Genomic DNA, 21,367 nt, shown 5'->3' on the forward strand with positions numbered 1-21,367 from the left:
GCCAACACATGAGGCCTGAAAAACTAATATGTGACAAAGACCGGCATTTGCTTACATGTGACCTCTGTGAAAGACAGGAACAGGGAGGCACTAGAGTGGGAACTGCTCAGTGTTGTCTGGACTTGAACAGAGCTGATCCTAGGAATACTACAAATGAGATAAACTGTAGTGTAAAGAGTGGAGATTTCATCCACTTCCTAGGAATGATAGAGGAGAGGAATAAGTGAAGAGGTCAAAACACTTGCAACACTTGTAGGATAGAGGACAATGTTATTGCCAGGCCAGTGCATTTTGATTTGTACCACTGAGCTTTTCTCTACACTAAAACTGCAAACTGAGTTGTGGAGTTTGCCAGACAGGAGGGTACTCTGACACTGGGATGTTGCAGAACTTTGTCTTTTTGAATGTCATCGCTGTAAATTCTGTTGAGGCCTGTGTACAGTGGGTTATAGCTTTAAACATTTCCCCTTGAATGGGTCATTTCTGAATATTAGAAACAGAAAACGAGCAGCGCTGAGCACAGTATTGAATAAGCAGTGACGGGGATTCTTATGGATCCCAGACTTTTTATATTCACCAACCTTTCATCCAAAAACTGAACTGCAATGAAATACTGTGTCTTTAAGTTTCTACACTAAAACTGCATGGCGGCGAATAACGTTTGCATCACAATTTCCATTCGCCATCTGTATTTTTAAACTCATTTTTAGCTGTAAATTTTTATCTCTTCAAGCAGCCGGTCTCTCGGGATGTTGTTTATTTTATACAGTGCATTTGTACTACATGTTGTCATGATTCACTACGGCTTCTAAGAGCTGCTGGCAGGGTTTGTCGTGTTTTATTTATTCAGTGAATCACCACGAAGTCCACATTTGTACTCGATTACAGTCAACAAGTGACAAGTGTCCCTAACTTCCCATGGCTGATCTCACCTGTCCCTGCACGGTGATGTCAGCACAGCTATCCTGCTTGTTGATGTCAGTGGGTCATTCCTGTCTGGTTGAGTAACACGCCGGCCTTGCCTGGCTTCTCTGGTGAGTGTGTGTTTTTAGCTGCAGAGAGTGTGAGCGGATAGATTTAGGTGCATAAGTGGCAGCAACAACCTTGTTGCTAAATGATTTACACTATGTCAGACGCGCTATAAGCCAGAGCTGTATGTGTGTGTGCATGTAGAGCTTTATATAGCCACAGTTATCCAGGAAGAAGGAATGCCCGGGATGCCAATGACCATATTTGAACTGTGTGTCTGCTGCAGACAGACTGCACACACTGACTGCAAACCGTAACTTGCACACAGTCAACGCTCACTTCTCCCTCATCTTCAAGCTTGTGTGTGTGTGTGTGTGTGCTCTGTGTTGTAGTTACACTAGATCACCACTATCAGGCAATGTAATACCTTGTCTGGTAGTGACAGTTGACTTTTCCTCACTCACAGGGAGCAAACTTCTCTCTCTCTCTCGCTCTCTCTTTCCAGCACTTTCTGCTTTCTTCTCCCTGACAATCTGCTCTGCTGACTGACAACATCCACTCTGGCCCTGTGGAGGAAACTACTTCACTTCTCTTTTGTGTTTGTCTCCTTCACTTGCTCTCAGCTCATCCGTGACTTGTATACCTTCGGGATAGCGGTTAGGTAGTTGGGCAGTCACACTTTATTGCTGCGCGCGTGTATGTGTGTGTGTGTTTGAGTGCGCGGGAGTCAGTCAGTATGCCATGTCGTCCCCTGGCTCGTCGTTTGTGCAGATAAAGCATGAGGACTTGCTCTTCTACGAGAACTGTGGTGGAGGCAGCTTTGGGAGCGTCTACAGAGCTCTCTGGATATCCCAGGACAAGGAAGTGGCTGTGAAGAAGCTTCTGAAGATCGACAAAGAGGTAAAGTGGAGACACACAGACGTAGACCAATCAAACACATAATTTACAGTAGTCATTAGGTATTTCCTCTCCTTCGTGGGACGTTACTGCTCAAAACTTCAAAAACGGTTACTTTCCACTCAATACCCAGATTTGGATCCAAAGGCCCCCCATTCCCCCACCTCCCCCTCCCTTGTTGTCTGCCATTGTACATGTGTTTATCTTAAACATACCACTTCTCATGCCCCCTCCTCCTCCTCCCACTCTTTGTAGATATAGCAGTTTTATTTATGCCTGGACTCCCCTGTTCCTCCCATTGTATGTTAGGGTGAGGTGAGTAGTACCTCGAGGCTTAATTCACTTCAGTTCAGGCCTGGGTGTGAGTCTCCACGAGTATGAGGCGGGCTGCATGATTTCCTTCCATGTTAATGATCCCGGGCTGGTAAAGGCTAATGGGTCTGTGTCAGGAAACTGAAGTTGGGGCCTGTGGGTGCATTCATTCACAGTGTCAGATTTTATATAATATAAAAGCAAGTGCACACATGCATTATAGAGAAATAAAAGGTGGTGTCACAAGTGGGCCAACTTCATAAGATTACACAGGGAAGAAATTTTGTCGGTTGAGCGACTTCTCTGACACACAAAAATACACAGAGGGTGGGCAGGCATGCATAAAGCTGTCTGCATAGTTCATGTGTAAATACAAGTTGATGGATAATGTGAGAAGTGCAGCTTCATGTGGAGCCTTCATGCATCGTTTTCCTGCAAGACTTTGCACAAACTGATAGCCTTGCAACAATAGATGAGAGTAAACCCAGAATGATGAATTTCTCTTTGGAAAAAAAAATATTTAGAGAGAAAATATTTTGCTCAATGCTTGATTGGAGTTTGTGTAAATCCATTTCACTGTTAGTTTATTATGTTGCTTGGCAAAAGTTACATATTCCACACATGCAAAGATGATGATCTAGATGTTATTTCAGATTTATGGCCTGTTTACTGCTGCAGGGTGGAGGGTTTTTGTTTGGATAACTCGTGGAATGGAATAAGTTCCGACCTAAGCTCAGGAATCCCGGAGATGCAATCAGGATTAACTTTAAAATTGGTTTTAACATTTAGGTTAGCCTAACACCCTGTGATTAATGATTATTAAAAGCTGTGCTCCTTTGTCAGAGTCCTGTACTGTAAAACTTAAGTTAATGAAGATGATCATACTTCTCTGCTTCTCTTTTTCTTGACCCCTCATCCAGGCTGAGATTCTCAGTGTACTGAGTCATAAGAACATCATTCAGTTTTATGGAGCCGTGCTGGAATCTCCCAACTATGGCATTGTCACAGGTCAGACTCGGAGTGTGTGTATGAGTGTGTTTTTGAAATTCATATACACTTTCAGATGTTTTTGTCAGTGTAGTTTAATGCTTAAATTTAGACGAGATGCACAAAATGAAATGTGTGTGACTATCCTTGGGGTTCAGGTGTAATATAAGTATGAAGTCATTATCAGGTCAAGGTCTGAGGTAGGTCGTAAAAGCTACAGAATAAAGTCAGGGCACACTGTGCTGTCATCTAAAACTGCACGTGTGTGTATATTGGTTTAATTGGTGTGTATTTGATCCGAGGCGGAGAAAGTTACACACGCGTTAACACATGCTCTGATGGCCGGCAAGTGTTTATGTGTGTATGGTGAAATATCAGAACATACTTTGAACACTGGTTCTTGCGGTGATTCCTGGCAGGACATTTGTAACTGAGACCAGCATGTTTGGATGTGGTTGTAATCCCGGCTGGGTTTATATGGTATAGATAAAGCACTGAAACACCACCAGCAACGTTTCTTGATGCCTAATGTTTACTAATATATCAAAAGTAAAGTAGGTATCAGCACATTTTGGTCTCTGTGTGCAGACGGTAACATTCAGGCATTTATTTCTATTTTCACGAGGCTACAAAGGTGTGTGCTCTACTTTCTGTCTTTGATCTGACATTAAGTAGCAAAATGGAAAAATTCTCACATATTTTGGATTTAAAAGTCAGGGCAGGATGTGAAGGTTGAAGGCGTTTCCAATGATTTGAGGCAGCTTCTCACTGTGTATGATTTGTGCACTGCTTAAAAGTGGGCTGTAGCGCTCACACATTGTAACATATAACTTCAAGTACCAAGTTTATTTCACTTGTTTAAATAGCAGTGAATGGTTTTGAAGATGCTGTAATATACACTACTGTAGACTTTATTATTTAAAATAGTGGTTGTTGCTGATGAGATTAATGGAGGCTCTGTTTTACACTGGTGCAGAGCTATAATTTTTCTTACTAATAACTCCTGTGTTTGCCTACGATTTTGCGTCAAAAATGGCTGCTGTGAAGAAGATCTGTCATTTGAATGGCTGGCTCTTTTCAAGATACTTTTACAAAAATAAGGAAATAATTGATTATTTAACAAATAAAGACATCAGTAAATAAATAAGCCAAGCATAGTGTGTGGCAGGTATTTAGGTATTAATTAATTTTTAAATACACTTATATATTAGACATTTGAGTGAGGAAGGTCTAGGCAGCCATTTCTGAGTTAAACCCAACGACACATTGTGAATGAGGCACACGGTTATAGGATGAACTGGATTTAGATTTCTGTGGTGAACCTTTGTCCAGTCTACAATGTAACGAAGATAAATAAATGATGCCGTTACCAACATTCATGCTTTTGTGTTGTGTTTGATCTGAAGTTTCATTTTATTGAAGATGAGATAATCTGGGTCATTTTTAACTCTCAGTGATACCACAGTGTTTGTTTGAGTTTGGGAAGTGAAGAAGTGTTTGGATCTGGAAATAGCTAATGACTTCTGACTTAAGAGGCGGAAGGTTGCGGGCTCTCGATGTGATGTGTAGCTACATTTCTACGGAGGCGCACATCAGTTTACGGCATAGGTTACATTGTTGGGTTTCAGAGGGATTTGTAGTTACAAAGTACCTACGGCATAGATTTAACACAGAATAACTCTGCGGCTAATCTCTGGCAGCTGCATGAAGCCATCATGTCAATATGGCCCAGAATCTCTAAGGAATTTTTATATGTTTTATGCTATGAAGAATTAAGGCAGCTCTGAAGGCAAAAGGAGACCCAACGTGGTACTGGCAATGTAACTATTAAACTGAATGTTTGGCTAATTAGGGTGACAAAAAGAGAAACTAATTCATCCAATAATAAAATAGGATTTTTTATTGCTTTATGAAAAAAAAGTATACGTGTGTGTGTTATATAATTGTTTTTCAGGTCAAAGGTCAAACTCAGAGTGACAGACTAATATAAAAACTGTCCTTTTTTATAATTTTTTCTCCTGTTAATCAGTATACTTGTTGACTCATTTTACATGATGCATTGGTGCGCATGATTTTCCTTGTTGTTTGTCATAATGAAAAAATTGTTTGTGTCTGTCTGTGCTGTACTTGCAGAATATGCTAGCGCAGGGTCTCTGTATGAGTACCTCGCCAGTGAGCAGAGTGAAGAGATGGACATGAACCAGATCATGACATGGGCCATACAGATAGCCAAGGGTAATAAGGAAAAATAAAGATGATTAAAAACTCGATAAGGATATAACAGGTTATATATGAGAGAAGATCTACAGTCTCTAACTTGGGTGTGCATTCAGCACCGACACACCCAATGATGTGATAAAGTCTGTCACACATTTTTAGAGATAAACATTTTAAACATTTATTTTTATATAATTTTATAAACCATTTTAGTATTTTGCCCTTATTTTAGCTGATTTTTTTTGCTGAAGATCTTGTCTCACACATACGTTTTAAGGTCAGTTCATTTAATAGATTTCTGCATTAACTGAAACTGATCAAAAACAAATGAATTGAAACCTAAACATTGAGTATTGTTAGATAATTCCACAAAAACTAAATCAAAGTGCTGTAGTTTTTTTTTTTTTTTTTTAAGATACAACGTTATTAATGATTGGTTTCCTCATAGGGATGCATTACCTGCATGCAGAAGCTCCAGTCAAAGTGATTCACAGAGACCTCAAGTCCCGAAATGGTAACACATAATTTAAACCCCATTCTGATTAGTTTTTCTAACTTGCTTTTGGTACCATGTGCCCAATCACGAGTCCTGAATGTCAGGTATTTTCAGTGTTGTGCACCATTAACTGGACTGTATAATGTGGTCTGTTTTTCAGTGGTAATGACAGCAGATAAAGTGCTTAAGGTTTGTACTTATAATGTATTTATAAACAAAACAAAAAAAAGACATACATCTTGTGCATTTTTGCGCATCTTTTTAATAGCGTCTTTCTGTTGATATTTCAGATTTGTGACTTTGGAGCATCTAAGTTTCTTTCCCATACCACCCATATGACAGTAGTGGGCACTTTTCCCTGGATGGCTCCAGAGGTCATTCAGAGCCTGCCTGTCTCTGAGACCTGTGACACCTACTCCTATGGTGTGGTGAGTTGGCAGTACTGTAGGAATATCAGTATTTTAAGATCAGGAATAAGTCTAAGAAGTAGCAGTCAGTGCTAGTGCTGTAATTTAGTGAATTACAATTAGGAGTAGAGGTACCCCAGGGGGTACTTTTGAGGTAGTCATGGGGCATACTGACGGATGAGCGCTACTAATCCTAAGATACAGAAATTACAATTTAATTAAAGAAATGTGCAGACCAGAGCAGGTTTAAGCAGTAAAGTTAATAGTTAGGTGATAGTAATAAACCACCGAGAGGGATTCATAAATTCATAAACTAGATAAGTGGTTAAATAAGTATAAATAAGAGAATAAATAACTGAAATGCAGTACTGTGCAAAAGCCTCAAACCACTTCATTTCTTTCTTTCTTTGTTTTTGCTTGGAAAATGAGAAATGGGTGCAGTGATTTATTGATACAGTATGTACAGGCAGAAATGGAGTTATAATGAGCTTGAAAGTCAGTGTTTGGTATGGCCACATTTATTCTCTGTGAGGCAGCTCTTTTGTCATTTCTTTAAGTAGTCTTCAGGAATAGTTCTCCAGGCTTCTTCAAGGACATTCAAAGCTCTTCTTTGGTTGTTTCTGCCTTTTGTTCTGTTCCCTGTCAACATGATCCCACAAAGCTTGAATAATGTTGAGGTCCGGGCTCTTGGGAGGACAATCCATGACTGATAGTGTTTCACTGTGTGTTTTTCTATCCACCAGGTATGCTTTTATTGCATTGGCAGTATATTTGGGATCATTGTCATATTGAAAAATGAAACCGTTGCTAAGCAGACACTTTCCAGATGGTATTCTGTGGTGGGTGAAAATCTGACTGTGCTTTTCTGCAGTTATAATTCCATCAGTTTTTACAAGATCCCACTGGCTAAAATGCCCAAACCATGACAGAGACTTCACTGTGTGTTAAAGATGTTTATACTCACTGTTGTACCTCTATCCTGACCGAATCCCTACATACAATTGGAACCCAAAATATCAAATGTGGATTAATCACTCCATAAGACCAATTTCCACTGATTTTCATCCCAGTTCTTGTGTAATTTGGCATACCTTGGCCTTTTTTTTCACTGCTTCCTTTCCTTTACAATGTCTTTTTGACAGCCACTCTTCCACCGAGTCCATTTCTGAGGAGGAACAGCAGATGGATCAACTGAAGGGGCCAGATATACCTCTCAAATCCTGTTTTAGGGCTTTGCTGGATTTAACTTTTTTTTTTTTTAAGGACATGACTTTTAGATACTGTTCATCTGCTGTAGATGTTTTTAGGCCTGCTACTTCCTTTGTCCACCACTTGTCCAGTATTGCAACATGTTTTTTTTTTTAAAGGATACATGTACACTATACCGAGACATGGCAAGTTTTTGGCTAATAGCTCTTTGGGAATCAAATATTTCATGTCTGTCAAACTGTATTTTCTTTGCTATTTTTGATAGACACAATTTCTTCTAATTTCTTTAGTTATGTGTTTTTTTGTGACAGGGTGCTAGTAACAAAGACCCTGAAGATACTATTTAAAATTGGTTCTTTGCCCTGTTGTTATGTGTACTGGTTCATCCCTTGAGTTTGATACCTTTTTTACGAATGATTCATAGGTCAGCATTAAGAGGCTTAACCAACCAACCAAAAAAATGTATCTGAGAACGGTCAGGTACAAGGAATGGACTGAAAATTAATGAAAAGGGAAAAGTAGCCAAAGAAAAACTCTGAAAGAACTTTAGACAGCCTGAAGAACTATTGCTTCAAAATTACATGAAAGCCTGACTTTATGGGTGGCTCGAGACTTTTGCACAGTACTAACTTAAAGCATGGTTATAAAGTTATAACATTTGCAGCTATTAGCTAGTAGTATGGATAAAAGATTGCAATGTCCTTTTAAACAATGAGTCCTTTTAAATAATGAGTCACGGTTAAATTGAGTAGTAGCTAAGAGGTTTGGGTGAATGGTAATATGATAAAGTTGCAAATAATCTGGTGATAACATAAAATTTCTGGCAAATGCAAAGGTCAGATTAAAATAATGCAGAAAAAACTGTAAAACTTAAATAGAGCACACTGGCCTGAACACTAACAGTTTTTAGACTCTTTCCAATAGTTTCTCACCTCACGTATCACCAGTACTGAGGCCATGTTGTTGTCACTAGCGACTATATGCTGTTTCTTTGCATTAAGTGAACCAACACAGTCTGTTCTGTGGCCAGGTGCTATGGGAGATGCTGACTCGGGAGGTTCCATTCAAAGGTTTCGAAGGGCTGCAGGTCGCATGGCTGGTGGTGGAAAAGCAAGAGGTAACCTGCACATAGACTTCGTACATACATGCGCATTTTTTTTGAACATACTGAAAGCATTTAGACCCACCAGAGTTTGAAGCGACTGGAGGCACAATGTGATGCTCTCATGGTTTCCACTGTGAGCTGGTGAGGCTAAGGCAGAGTATTTTTAGGCCTGATGTCAGTTCTCTGCTCTTGTAAGGCCTGGATACACAGCAGTGGAGCTTGGCCAGACTACCCCTGGTTAAAGCCTTTACGAGTGAGAGAGGCAGACAGAGTAAAAGAGACAGAGGGAGGAAAAGAAGAGAAGATTGCAGCAGTAGGAGGGTCGATTCTTTGAGTTTATGAGTGGTAGGGGATGATGGTTATGCTGCATCTGTGTTTCAGTTACTAAAGTGACCGAATCCCCTGTAAGAGAAACACACACCCCCACACACATGCACACACATGCACACACCCCCACACACATGCACGCGCGCGCGCACACACACACACACACACACACACACACACACACACACACACACACACACACACTCTCAACAAAACAACACAGAGAACATGACTCCTTCGTAGCTGCTGGCTCCTCTCCAAATACTCTCCCTAAATAACTCTCTCTCTCTTCCTCTTTCCCAGTCTCCGTCTGATTTTCCCTTTCCATTGCTACACCTCTCTTCCTGACCCTTCAGTTCGCCCTCTCTCCACTCTGAGTTGGTGATATTTTAGGATTAATCCCCAGGGAAACTGTTTCCATTTACCGCATTGTACTATGGAGATGTCTGGGCCTATGATGTTCAAAGGGATTGGTTTTGTTACTGCAGTTTACACAGTACAAAAGAAAGATATACATGGACCCCCTCCCCCACCGTTTAGCTCATAAACACTGTGATGGATTGTAATTTGCTGAAACTTGGAATTATAAACCTAATATTGTGAACCTATAAAGTAGTTTCTTCTGAGATTAGTCCTAATTTCAAAGGACATGAACATGTTTTTCCTTGTTCAGCTTTTTGGCTTTTTCAACATAATACACACAGTTTTCTGCTAAAGTTAAGACATCTCTGTTCACTCATTACTCATTTCAGCTGTGTTGAAAATTTCAGTATAAGGGTGACAGTTTTGGCACAGTCTCTTCCCCCGAGCACTTAGTCCTGGATCTTGATATATTCTTTACTTAAACGATCGTGGCTCAAGAGTTGGGAGTTCGCCTTGTAATCGGAAGGTTGCCGGTTCGAGCCCCGGCTTGGACAGTCTCGGTCGTTGTGTCCTTGGGCAAGACACTTCACCCATTGCCTACTGGTGGTGGTCAGAGGGCCCGGTGGCGCCAGTGTACGGCAGCCTCACCTCTGTCAGTGCGCCCCAGGGTGGCTGTGGCTACAACGTAGCTTGCCATCACCAGTGTGTGAATGTGTGTGTGAATGGGTGAATGACTGGATATGTAAAGCGCTTTGGAGTCCTTAGGGACTAGTAAAGCGCTATATAAATACAGGCCATTTACCATTTACCATTAAACAATTTCAAATCTCTCAGTGTATAATATGGAGAAACAAGCAACACCATTTAACACACAGTAACCAAATGACAGGATTCTAAATTGAATTCTATAGCCACCAGAGCCGGTGACGTTTGTTAAAGTTACTCCAAATCTGTGTCATCCACATAAAAGTTAAAGGAAATATTTTCTGCGGGACATCTCAGGCCCTCCAAGGTACGGAGGCCTATCTCCCCCCCACCACTCCCCCTGCCAGTGGCAGACGCCCTCAGACATTGGTGCATTGGTGGTTCTTGGTGTCCGGGGATGGGCGTCCAGGTACGCACCGGCTCACTCCTGGTGGCTGCTTGTCGGGGCCTGGAGCCTGGGGCTCGCTTGGGCCCCTTCGGGGGGTCGGGTGCCCTTGGCCTCTGGGCCTGGGGCTTGGTCACTCTGGCACAGCTGGCTGCCGGCGGAGCTCACGGGCACGTCACTGCAACCCCCCCTGGCTTCTGCTCCGCGACTGGTGAGTGACCCCTCATCTGGGGCTCTCCTCAGCTCTTTCCGGGAGAGTGGCACGGTTGCCCCTCCGTTGGTCTTCCTTGGTCTCTTGTGCTCTGAGGGCCTCTGGATGTCTGGAACCTGCTTCATGCCCTGGAGGACGGGGCTATGGCCCCCCACACCCTCTAGCAGATCATTACATGAAGGAACCTTTTAAATACAAGCGCGCTCATGCTCACAGGTGTACACACGGGTGCTCACACACACAAACTACACCCTTTTTAGCTCCTACCTCAAAGCACACTGTGCGCTGTCGATCTTACGTGCTGCACAATAATATTCAATATTTAATATTTACCTTTATATTCACATAGATCATCGCGATGATGTTGTTTATTATATTGCTCTCTTTTTTTGCTTGTTTTCTCTTTTTTCTTTCTCAACAGGTGCTCCAGGTGATTGGTATATGTATTTTTTGTCTGTTTGTTTTGTTGGTTTTTGTTTTTTGCCCTTTATCCCCGTCCCTCTTCCCCGCTGTTTTTCTTTCCCTACCTCTCTTTCTTTCTCTCTTTTCTTTCCCCTGGTCATGTGCGTGTGTAGCAAGTGAAAATAAAATAAAATAAACAATAAAAACAAAGGTGAATCAAATAGACCAATATGGCAAGGCCAGGATGGTCCATTTGGTAAAGTAAATCCGTTGGGCATCTTTCTTTGCCTTTAGACAACAATTCTGATGGCAAAAGAACCAAACGTGACAGGCGGGGAAAAAAAAGAAATGACATTTTTTCTGCGTTTTCTGAATTATGCTACTCAACAGGGAACTGCAGACCACTGGAGCAGTAAAGGTATATAAGGGATTGAGGAAATTGATGAAGAGCTGGACAAATGTATAAAGAGAGCTAAAGTGGAAAAGGTTACACTTTAGTCTGTTACCTAGTGGGATTTTTCTAAAATGCCGTTTTCTGGTTTTCAGAAGAGGCAGGACTATTGCACATTTGAAGGAAGGGTGAACAATGCTGGTTACCATGGAGTTATTAAAGGCTGAGGGCTAATGGTCCCCAGAGTTTACTTTATTATGTCAAAGGAGCAGGTGGAGGTCTTTAAAGAGGAATAATACAGTAAAGTTTTGGCAGAGTGTTGGAGTAAAAAGAATTAGGAACCGCAAAGTCTCTGGTGTTTGAAAGCTATTTTTCTGACTTGATTTAGAATGAAATGTAATGCCAATTCTGATATCACCTCAGATCACACAGATCAGATCAGCTTTTGGTTAAATGCTGTGCATTTCTACTTAGCAAATGGAAGTATCCTCACATGCCGTTATTACCATGCATTGTCATTATGGGGAAGGCATCAAATTGCAAAGCTCCATCCTTTTGTACATGCTCACAGAGCCAAATATAAGGCTGCAGACTCTCATTCTGAAGTTGTTGACGTTGAAGTAGTCAAACGGGTTGGCTGCTTGGGAAACTTATTCAATTTTGTTTGCCTAGTTTTTAAAAATATTTTTGCACAACATTATGATGAAAAACGTGATCACTTCATTAGTTTCCTCTATTATACAACTGTGTAAAGTTTCATGATAATTAGTGTAAAAAATCTTGAGTTTGGGCCAAAAGTGTGTGTTTTGCGGTCACTTTGACCTGATCACCAGATAGATATTTGCATGAATGAATGGTTGACTAAATGAAAACACTCTGGTGAGTTAAGAAAAAAAAGGAGGTGGTTCATTTGTGTAGTAATTATTTTTATATGTGCCTGTGTTATTGTGTTTGGCTATCCAGAGGCTGACCATTCCCACCAGCTGTCCAGCAAGTTTTGCAGAGCTGATGAGAAAATGTTGGCAAGCAGACCCAAAGGTAAGCTAAACTGACTCAGGAAACAGTGATTAATGTGCGGAAAAAAGTTTCATATAGCGCACCAAATGCTTTCAAAGATACACAATCATATCCTGTGTGTACAAATGTATTTACAGGAGCGTCCGCAGTTTAAGCAGGTGCTGGCAACCCTGGAGACCATGGCTAACGATAGCAGGCTACCGGACCAGTGTAACTCCTTCCTACACAACAAGGACCAGTGGAGGTACACACACAAAAACACAGTCTTGTAGACATCCAAAAGAAGAGTGTAACTGCACTGTGTCAGAGGGATCTCCTGACGTTTTTAAGTGTATGCTATAAAGTGTTGTTCTCTTATGAGGCTGACAAATCCACTCTCTTGAATGCGTGTGCACACGGTAGATCACAAATCCACACACGCATCAGCATGTACGCTCGCTCACATACATGTATACATACACAACTCTGTGGACACTGAAGCTCAAGGGAGAAGCTGAATGTGTGACCCTGTACTCTACTTCAGTCTATATTAAGCTCACTGGAAAGTAGCCATGGAAGAGATTCCTCTACTCCTCCACTCTGCCCTCACTCCGACATGGGGAGAAAGAGACAAGGGGTGGGGTTGGAGGTGGTATGGGGTGGTTGAGGAGAAATCAAACTGAAGAGTTGAAGAGGAGGAGGAGGAGGAGGAGAGGTTCAGGGAGGAACAGAAATGTATTGTGTGAGTGTGAAATCTAAAACACTGAGCGAGACACAAACAGCAAGGATAGAGGAAAACAAGAGTGGACAGATGAGGGGAGGTTGGGGGGTGCAGGGAAAAAGGGAGAGAGAGGTGGCCAATGGAACAGCAGGAGGAGAGAAGGTGCAAAATTCTGTGCATATTTAACATGAGTACAGGAAGGCAATCAATTCTGAGTGAAGTTTTAGGTATGGGTGGAAAAACTTGGACAAGCAGGGAGGAGAGAGCGAGTGAAGGAGGTGAAGGGGTGGGATGAATGAAAGGGGAAGTATGGAAGGAATACAGGAGGAGGTATGACTCTGCACATGTCTATATTTAGTTGCCGTGAGAGATGATTGTGTTTGTGAATGCAGGCTCATCGACAGCCAATCCAATAGGGACCTCTTGTGGCAGTGGAGAGTACTGCATCAAAAGACTACTATAAAACAATGTTGTGTTCTGCTGTAAAAAGTTAACTACTCACAACTGCAAACTACTTCCTCAGGAACATAAAAATATTTTAATGTTATAAAAAATGAAAGTATCAAGTGAATGTAAAATAAAATTCATGAAAGAAATGAAAATGAATTGTAGTTTCCAGTGAGTATGCCTCAGAGGTCATTGCAAAATTCAAAAAGTGTTGAATTTAATTCAAAGGTAAACTTTCACATTTTGTATATTCAAAATACATAAAGTGAAAACTGTCTTGCAGCTTATGAAAATCACAAATCCAGTATCTTAAATCATTAAAAATATTAATTATAATGACGTTTACGATACAGAAATGACCACCTTTTGAATAATATGCTTATTTATGCCCTCAATATTTTGCATCAGTGTCTTAGCACGGATTCAATCAAGTGTTGGCTCTGCTGTGGTGTTATTGAGGCCCAGGTTGCTGTTTGTATTTTTGGGTCTGGTGTTTCTTGCCTTCCTTTTTTCAATATTTCAATGCTTGATGAGGTTCAGGCCAGACAAGTTGGCCGGTCACAAACCATAACAGTAATAATAACACCGTAATAACACGGTCAGCAAACCATTCAGTCGTAGTTTTGGCACTATGGCTGGGTGCTGCTAGAGGTCCTTCTGGAAACAAACTTCTGTCTCCATAAAGTTTGTCAGCAGGTGGACGCATGAAGTGCTCTAAAATCTCTTTCTGACTGTCTCATGTTGACTTTGGACTTAATATAACATGGTGGATCAAACAACGTCACCGACACCAGCAGATGACATGGCGCCCCAAATCAGCACAGACTACTTCAAACACCTTGGATTCTTGGCTCCTCTCCGCTCTTCTGACAGACTCTAGGAACATGATGTCCAACTAAAATGCAAAATTAAATTTCATCTGAAAAGAGGACTTTCACCGAGTTTTTTTTGTCCTTAGCCCAGTTAAGACTCTTTTGGTGTTGTCTCTGCTTTCCTGGAGACCTCTGTGTGTGGTGGCTTTGGATGCACAGAAACCAGGATCAGTCCACTCACTCTGAATCTTTCTTAAGTTTTTGACAATTTTTTAAAGGGTGCGATCATTTGTGTTGCATGTGCACCTTTTCCTACTGCAATGTTCCCTTCCAGTCAGCATCCCATTAATAGGCTTTGATACAACACTCTGAAAGGCCAGCCTTTTCAGCAAACGCCTTCTTACCCTCTTTGTGGAAAGTGTCAGTGACCATCATACGAACGACTGCCAAGTCAGCAGTCATCTCCATGACTGTAGTTGTGTGTACTGAACTAGATCGAGAGTTGGCATAGCAATTTACTTAAAATGAAAGCATTCAAATAATCTGGGGTACTGGATTTCTGATTTTCATGACCTGTAAGTCATTAGCAGGGGTCCCCAATCCCAGTCCACGAGGGCCGGTGTCCCTGCAGGTTTTAGATGTGTCCTTGATACACCACAGCTGATGTAAATGGATAAATTACCTTCTCAACATGTCTTGAAGTTCTCCAGAGGCCTGGTAATGAACTAATCATGTGATTCAGGTGTGTTGACCCAGGGTGAGATCTAAAACCTGCAGGGACACCGGCCCTCGTGGACTGGGATTGGGGACCCCTGGTCATTAGCATCAATGTTAAAACAAAAAGATTTAAAATAATTCACTTTATGTGTATTGAATATATATGACATAAATTAAAAATAAAACTTTTTCATTATATACAGTTTTTTTTAGATGCACTAGTAGCTGTTTTAGCAGACTACATATTAATTATTATATTCTCATTCTGAATATAGTAATTTCTCCTTTAAAATCTGGAGTTAATCACTGACCACTAATGTTTTCATATGTACAAATACTTTAGGTGTGAAATTGAGTCAACATTAGAGCGCCTCCGGAAGCTAGAGAGGGAACTTTACTCCAAGGAGAAGGAGCTAGAGGAGAGAGAGAGGAGGCTCAGACTGTGGGAAGAGAGGCTAATGGAGAGGTCCAACATGACTCCTAGCCCCACCTCCCTACTCATGGAGCGCTCAAACATCTCACCGGTATGCAAAACTTGCCTGTATATAATTTATCTCAAACTGCCATAAACAAAATTAACTGATACCTTTTTCTTAATCTTGCCCTTGTCTCTATCAGTTCTTCACACCGATGTCCATCAGCTCCTCGGGCTCGTTCTTCCGCTCACACTCTCAGGACTCCAATAGCGCTGGGGTCAGCAGTGCTGGTGTCAGCTCTCTCCTTCGCACACTAAGCAACGGAGACACAGAGAGGGGGAGCAGTGCGGTGCTGGAGAGAGGGATGGGCTCGCTTGACAGCACGAGGCTGCACGCCATGTTCCGAGGGTTGCAGGGGAGGTTAGGGGAGGAGGACGAGGAAGAGGAGGGTACCCTAGAGGAGAAAAGCTGGGGACAGAGAGACAGAGATGACAGTGGGAGTCTGGAGGGAGGAAGGGTGCAGGTGACACTCAGGAGTTTCCCCGGTGGCGTAGTGGAGAGGGAGGAGAGGACATGGGAGGAAGGTGACAGGGAGAGGGGAGGAATGCAAAGAAGCAGGGTGACTACTATTGTCCGAGGGTACTCGGGGGGATTTGGGGAGGCGGAAGGAGAGAGGGATAGAGAGGGAGGATGGGAGATAGAAAAACTCGGCGACACGCTGGAAGAGAGAGGGATGGAGGGTGGTCTCGAAGGAGGGAGGCTCCCAACTATGTTCAAAGGTCTCCATGGGAGCATGGGGGGCTTTGGGGACATGCTGTCTTTAGATATGGATGAGATGGGGGAGATGGAAAGACTGGGTGACATGGACATGAACATGGGGGACCTGGGAGTGATGAAAGTCATTGGTCACGGCGTCAGAAGTGAGCTGGGGGTCAGGGGTCGCAGGAGTGACATGGGAGTTGTAGTCCAGGGTGTGAGAGGAGACGTCAGCGAGGCCATCAGCCAAAAGATCAGGGGTGAAGTGGGTGTCGTCGGTCACTCTGGGGTGCAGGTGAGCATGCGGTCATCGTCTAATCAGAACTCTGTTAAGAGCTGCAGCGTGCGGCACGGAACCAAGATCAACATGGCTACAGCAGCCATGGACATGATGGAGCTCGACTGGTCTGACAGTGATTAGATGACACCTTAGCAGAAACACGCACAGAAAACACACACAGAAATACACACCGAGGCCAAACTAGAAAGATTTTGACTTGTAAGCACATGCAGTATCTGAGCTACAGTATGTGCGATCTCCTGTTAAAAAAAGAGCTGGTATACACACATTTTTTGTTAATTTGTTTTTTTTAATTAAATGGACGAATACTACACCCATGTGTACTGTGAAGAGGGAAGGAAGGAAAAGGTAGTTTGAGGTTGTACTGTCATGTTGTCAGATTGGCTTCACCTGTGTAATTTAATGTGCTATTAAAACTGATGCATAACATACTGTAAGAGGTACAAGTGTAACAAAATAAGACACTTGAACGCCGCTCTAATGAGGCAGCACTGTCTTTGTTTTCTTTTTTCCTGCTTATAGAGTATCTTGTAGTTTATAGATTTGATTTGTTCCAAACATGCTTTGACTTTCAGTTCTAACTGTGATCTAGTGCGTGAAGTATTGGCATTTTTCTCTGTACATTTTATCATTTTTCAATAAAAAGAAAAGAAATCTTATTACATTCCAGTCATTTTGCGCTACTAATAAGTTCAAAGGGGACATCAGGAGCACTGAGGACACACTGCATCTTCACTGTGGACTCTTACACTTTTCACACACTGAGTAGAAGAGCCACTCCGGCCAGGACCCATTTGGCAGGTCGCTCCCTGGTTTTTAGACTGAAAGTCCAAACATACGTGGGTCCTCTGATCTTGGTCTTGTAGAGGGGACACTCGTAGATATTCCTGGTTTCCTGACGGTCATTGGGTACAGCTCGAACTGAGATAACAGGCATGGCTGGGGTCAGTTCCTTTAAACGAGCCTCAGTTATCACTCCGGTCTGAGTGTCCCATCTTGCACCTGTAGTCGGGCGCAGGTGAAGAAGAGAGAAGACTTAAAACACTTCTGGGGATTTTTATGGGCCCCATTAACTCTCCTAGCTGCTTTCAAGGCCATATCTGCTGCTCATCCTGAGAAGTAAGTCTGTTTTTTGCAGAGTATCATGATGTTGCAGTGAAGTTTTCACTTAAATGTGTCAATTAATCATTATATGCTTATTCTATCTATAAGTTATAAGCAAAAAATTGCTTTATAGAGTCCCGGTGATCTCTGATCATCAAATTCCAATCATTAATCCTTGAGCCCAAGTGAACAGTTTATGCTAAACCTAATGAAATTCCCTCAAGCTACTTTTTAGATATCGTGACAACAGGACAGACAGACAACTGGAAAACTGTCCCCAGTGCAAAGGCACATACACACAGTTAAATGTATGATTTTATTTGAACTAAAACACAGACAAGGAGAATTATGTACAAAGTGGCCTGTGGCTCTCCAAGCTGCACCACAATAAACAGAAAATAAGTGGCAGTGTTTCTACCTTCCATATAAAGTCCATACACATATGCGCCCTCCCTGGCCGGTTGGTTGAACTCTTCTTTAAACTTCTTGGTCACATCCACTGTCAGATTCACTTTATCAAGAGGCCACTCATTCTTACGTGCCAGAGACTGCATCACAGCTGGAATGCAAGGACACGATGAAATAACTAAGAATTAGTTAGAAGTCAATGTATTAGTACAATTTTTCTATATGCTGTAAATGAATTTTACCAGTGAGGAAGGACTGTGGGTTGAACAGCCCAGATAGCCAGACAACACTGGGCAGAGACAGGTCCTGAGTCCAGCTGTCAAGTTCTTTGCAACGCTGCATCACGTCGTTATACCTGACATCAAATGAAAAGAAATAGACAGAGACAGCTGTTTGGATGATGTCAGTCATGTGGAAACTATATAGGGCACTATAACTCGACTCTTCACTATACGAAATGTATAACAGTACAGTACCTTGGCTTATTTAATTCCCTTGCACACTATGCAAAATTGCATCAGCTGAAATTAAATGCAGAGTCTTATATAAGATTTGGGAAATCCATCCCCTGGAGAAAGAAAAACACACCATATTGCCAGGCTGTAAGTTGAGGGGTAGGCCAGCTTGGTCCAGGTATCTGGGACGTTGTCAAAGAACAAGGCTGCCTGTAGCTTCTCCATCTCAGAGGACATGGCCAGTTCACCCTTTGAGAGAGCAACAGAGAACGTTACAACAGTATAACTGCACAGATCAGAATTTATGCATGTAGTAATTTAACATCAGTGAGACATTAACACGTGACCTGTAAAGCAGCAGTGTAAATACTGTCAGAAACTCATCTGAACACATTTTTGCATAAAGAGTAAAAGCTTCTTTGATTTCTCCTGATGCAGGCTTCTTTTCATCCTTACATCATTTGTTTGACACACACTCTGCTGAGATGACAGTCTGTGCTGTGATGGCTTCTGTGTTTATATATTATCCAGACTAGTTTTCTACTTCTACTGTAAATACCCATTCAAACACACAAAGGTGTCAAGCATACCTTGAGTCCAAGGTCAAGCTCCTTCAGCGAGCGGCGTATCTCATAAATGAGTGTGTTCATGCGCTCACATTCCTGGAAGCACACCAGAATGTATGGCGATCGTTCAGCTGTCTTGGAAGTGATGTCGGTCATGTTGTACACCTCTGGCAGCTTTTCCAGAACTTCATCTAAAATTGATTTCACCTGGATGTGTGTAGAGCAAGTATATAGTCAGTCCAAGATGTTGGATTTACTGGTTTGCTCATTTCTATCTTGGTTCTCCTAGAATTAGAGAAGTGGGCTAACTGTGTTCCTACTGTGAATAATTTAAACATCAGATGAGTGAATGTATCAGTTTCTGTACTTTTTATCTGTTTTATGACTTCACTGGTCACTGGTTTTGATCTATAATTGTCTTTTTAGACCTTCCAAGAAAAAAAAAACCTGTACATTTACCTTCTCTTCTAGTGTTTGTGAGGCTCCCTCTCCAATCACAACATCAGGGGACTGCAGCTCCAGCAGAGTGTGAAAAAGGTTATCTGATGTCACTGTCAGGAACTCAATTTCTGCATTGGGATGCAACCCATAGTGCACTGGGCTCTCATGGGGCAGCATCTCATCTATGAAATCATGGTAGCCCTGGAGATGCAGAGTAACACATTCATTTAATGAGCTGTACAGTCAGAAATATTTAGTATGAAAACTGGCCTTTAATATTCATTTACATGACAATATTTTTTCAGGGTTTAAGGTACAATAGTGTAAAGTAAACTTTAATAAAAAACTACTGGATTTAATTTACCTGATAATCCAGGTTGGAGGGAATGACAAATCCCGGTGCCAAGGCAAGCTTCCGGTCAAACTAGGAGACACAAAACAGAGAGAAGTATTGTTAGCTGTAGGACTCACATACTGTACAAAACATAAAATTATTCCAAACCCAGAAGGCAAAATTCCCTCGGTCTGGTGCAACTGGTTGCCAGGAACTCATGCCAGTATTTTTTAGCTTTTATGGACAGTCTATAGTAAAAAAAGTAGTCAATCTGCTCTAACTGGAGCTGATTTTCATCCCAAAATGGCCCAAGTCTGCACAAGAAGAGCAGTTACATTTGGCTACCATATAATGCCTGCGGAGAAGCCTGTTCTTTTTCTGCAGAACACAGCCGGGTTTGCTGGCACACTACGTCCCTGTTTTCTTTTACTGTCACACACACAAACCTGGTTGGGCTGCATGTATTCTTCCAGATAAGTTCTGCAGAGGCGTCTGTCCCAGTCATCAGTGATGTGTCCTCCATACATGATTTCCCCAAACAAATACCTCAGGTCCTCCCATGGCACCTGTGTCATCATAATTATAAAAATCACTGCCAAGGCAATCACAACCCTAATTGTCCTGTGGCACCGTCACTCGCAGCACCACTGACAACCTCATACATCAGTGTTTCGGTCATCCAGTTATACACCATGCTTCCTATCCACAACAACAACAAAACCCACCTGTGCATTAGCCTCCAGGTAATTGTAAAGGACATTAACTGATATAGTCAGATCTCCAGTGCTGAATGGATACTTTCTGTTCCAACCCTGGGGCCCAAACTTCCTCCTCTCCGCCACACAGGCATGAAAGTAACAGAGAGAAAACAGGATGGTCTTAAACTCCTGCTCACGGCTGCACTGATCCAGGATATCCTGGAGAGAGGGCAAAACAATAAGTGAATTGATAAATAAATCAAAACAAATGCACAAAGAACACAAGGAAAGAAAAAAAAATCACCTGGTCGAAGTTATCCAGAGCAGCATGTAGATTAGCATGCATGCCTGTAGGAGGTTCATTGGTGATCTTTATAGCATTTTCCAGAATTCCCTGAGTAAAAAAAATAAAAATAAAATTTTCCTGTCACTATTAAAGTGTGCAACTGTAATTCAATGAATAAAATGCTGGTATAGGTTAAGACAGCTGGGAGAATAAATTCCTTATGTAGATGTTACATTAAAGTGTTAAAGTGAGACAAAGTGTGACTTTTCTTGCATGCTTGCTGAATCTTTACCTGTGGGATAATGTGTTCTTGGGGTGTAGATGCCGGCTCAGCGCTCATAAACACTCTGTAGTCTGGATGGCTGTCTTCACAGCAGCGCTCCAGGAGCTTCTCAAGCGCACCCAGCCAGCGAGCAACCAGATGGATGTTCTGCAGGGAAATGGAAACACATAATCAAAGCTCAATAACTGTAGCATACTCCACAGGCACTGTCATGCTGATTTCTTTTTCAGATTCTCCCCATTC

At 42.0% G+C, this 21,367-nt stretch overlaps 2 protein-coding genes across 2 annotated transcripts in view; one reads left to right on the forward strand and one right to left on the reverse strand.

Annotated features, from left to right (window-relative positions):
- The first annotated feature begins 1,487 nt into the window (after positions 1-1,487).
- Positions 1,488-17,208, forward strand: LOC134617508 (mitogen-activated protein kinase kinase kinase 7). Its single transcript, XM_063462770.1, has 11 exons — positions 1,488-1,869; positions 3,099-3,186; positions 5,299-5,400; positions 5,831-5,896; positions 6,039-6,067; positions 6,169-6,306; positions 8,525-8,611; positions 12,347-12,421; positions 12,538-12,644; positions 15,420-15,600; positions 15,695-17,208. Exons 1-11 carry the CDS (start codon positions 1,711-1,713, stop codon positions 16,667-16,669), a joined length of 2,007 nt encoding a protein of 668 aa, XP_063318840.1. The 5' UTR covers positions 1,488-1,710; the 3' UTR covers positions 16,670-17,208.
- Positions 17,209-17,277: 69 nt separating this feature from the next.
- Positions 17,278-21,367, reverse strand: part of dnah9l (dynein, axonemal, heavy polypeptide 9 like) — a 33,778-nt gene continuing 29,688 nt past the window's right edge. The window contains exons 77-87 of the mRNA XM_063462767.1: positions 21,134-21,271; positions 20,860-20,949; positions 20,583-20,774; positions 20,304-20,423; positions 19,888-19,947; positions 19,542-19,724; positions 19,107-19,289; positions 18,650-18,765; positions 18,304-18,416; positions 18,072-18,212; positions 17,278-17,551 (exon numbers count right to left, since the gene is read on the reverse strand). Of these exons, the coding sequence (XP_063318837.1) occupies positions 17,304-17,551; positions 18,072-18,212; positions 18,304-18,416; positions 18,650-18,765; positions 19,107-19,289; positions 19,542-19,724; positions 19,888-19,947; positions 20,304-20,423; positions 20,583-20,774; positions 20,860-20,949; positions 21,134-21,271 (1,584 nt within the window). The 3' untranslated portion in view covers positions 17,278-17,303. The remainder of the gene's footprint in view (positions 17,552-18,071; positions 18,213-18,303; positions 18,417-18,649; positions 18,766-19,106; positions 19,290-19,541; positions 19,725-19,887; positions 19,948-20,303; positions 20,424-20,582; positions 20,775-20,859; positions 20,950-21,133; positions 21,272-21,367) is intronic.

The sequence above is a fragment of the Pelmatolapia mariae genome, linkage group LG18 (genome assembly GCF_036321145.2).
Source record: "Pelmatolapia mariae isolate MD_Pm_ZW linkage group LG18, Pm_UMD_F_2, whole genome shotgun sequence".
In the NCBI taxonomy this organism is placed as follows: Eukaryota; Metazoa; Chordata; class Actinopteri; order Cichliformes; family Cichlidae; genus Pelmatolapia; species Pelmatolapia mariae.

What these genes read in the sequence shown, in the direction of transcription:
- LOC134617508 (XM_063462770.1), top strand. Translation starts at nt 1,711, where the DNA reads ATGTCGTCCCCTGGCTCGTCGTTTGTGCAGATAAAGCATGAGGACTTG. An exon ending in ACACCTACTCCTATGGTGTG is followed by an intron (nt 6,307 to 8,524) that starts GTGAGTTGGCAG and finishes TTCTGTGGCCAG; the next exon opens with GTGCTATGGGAGATGCTGAC. An exon ending in CACAACAAGGACCAGTGGAG is followed by an intron (nt 12,645 to 15,419) that starts GTACACACACAA and finishes CAAATACTTTAG; the next exon opens with GTGTGAAATTGAGTCAACAT.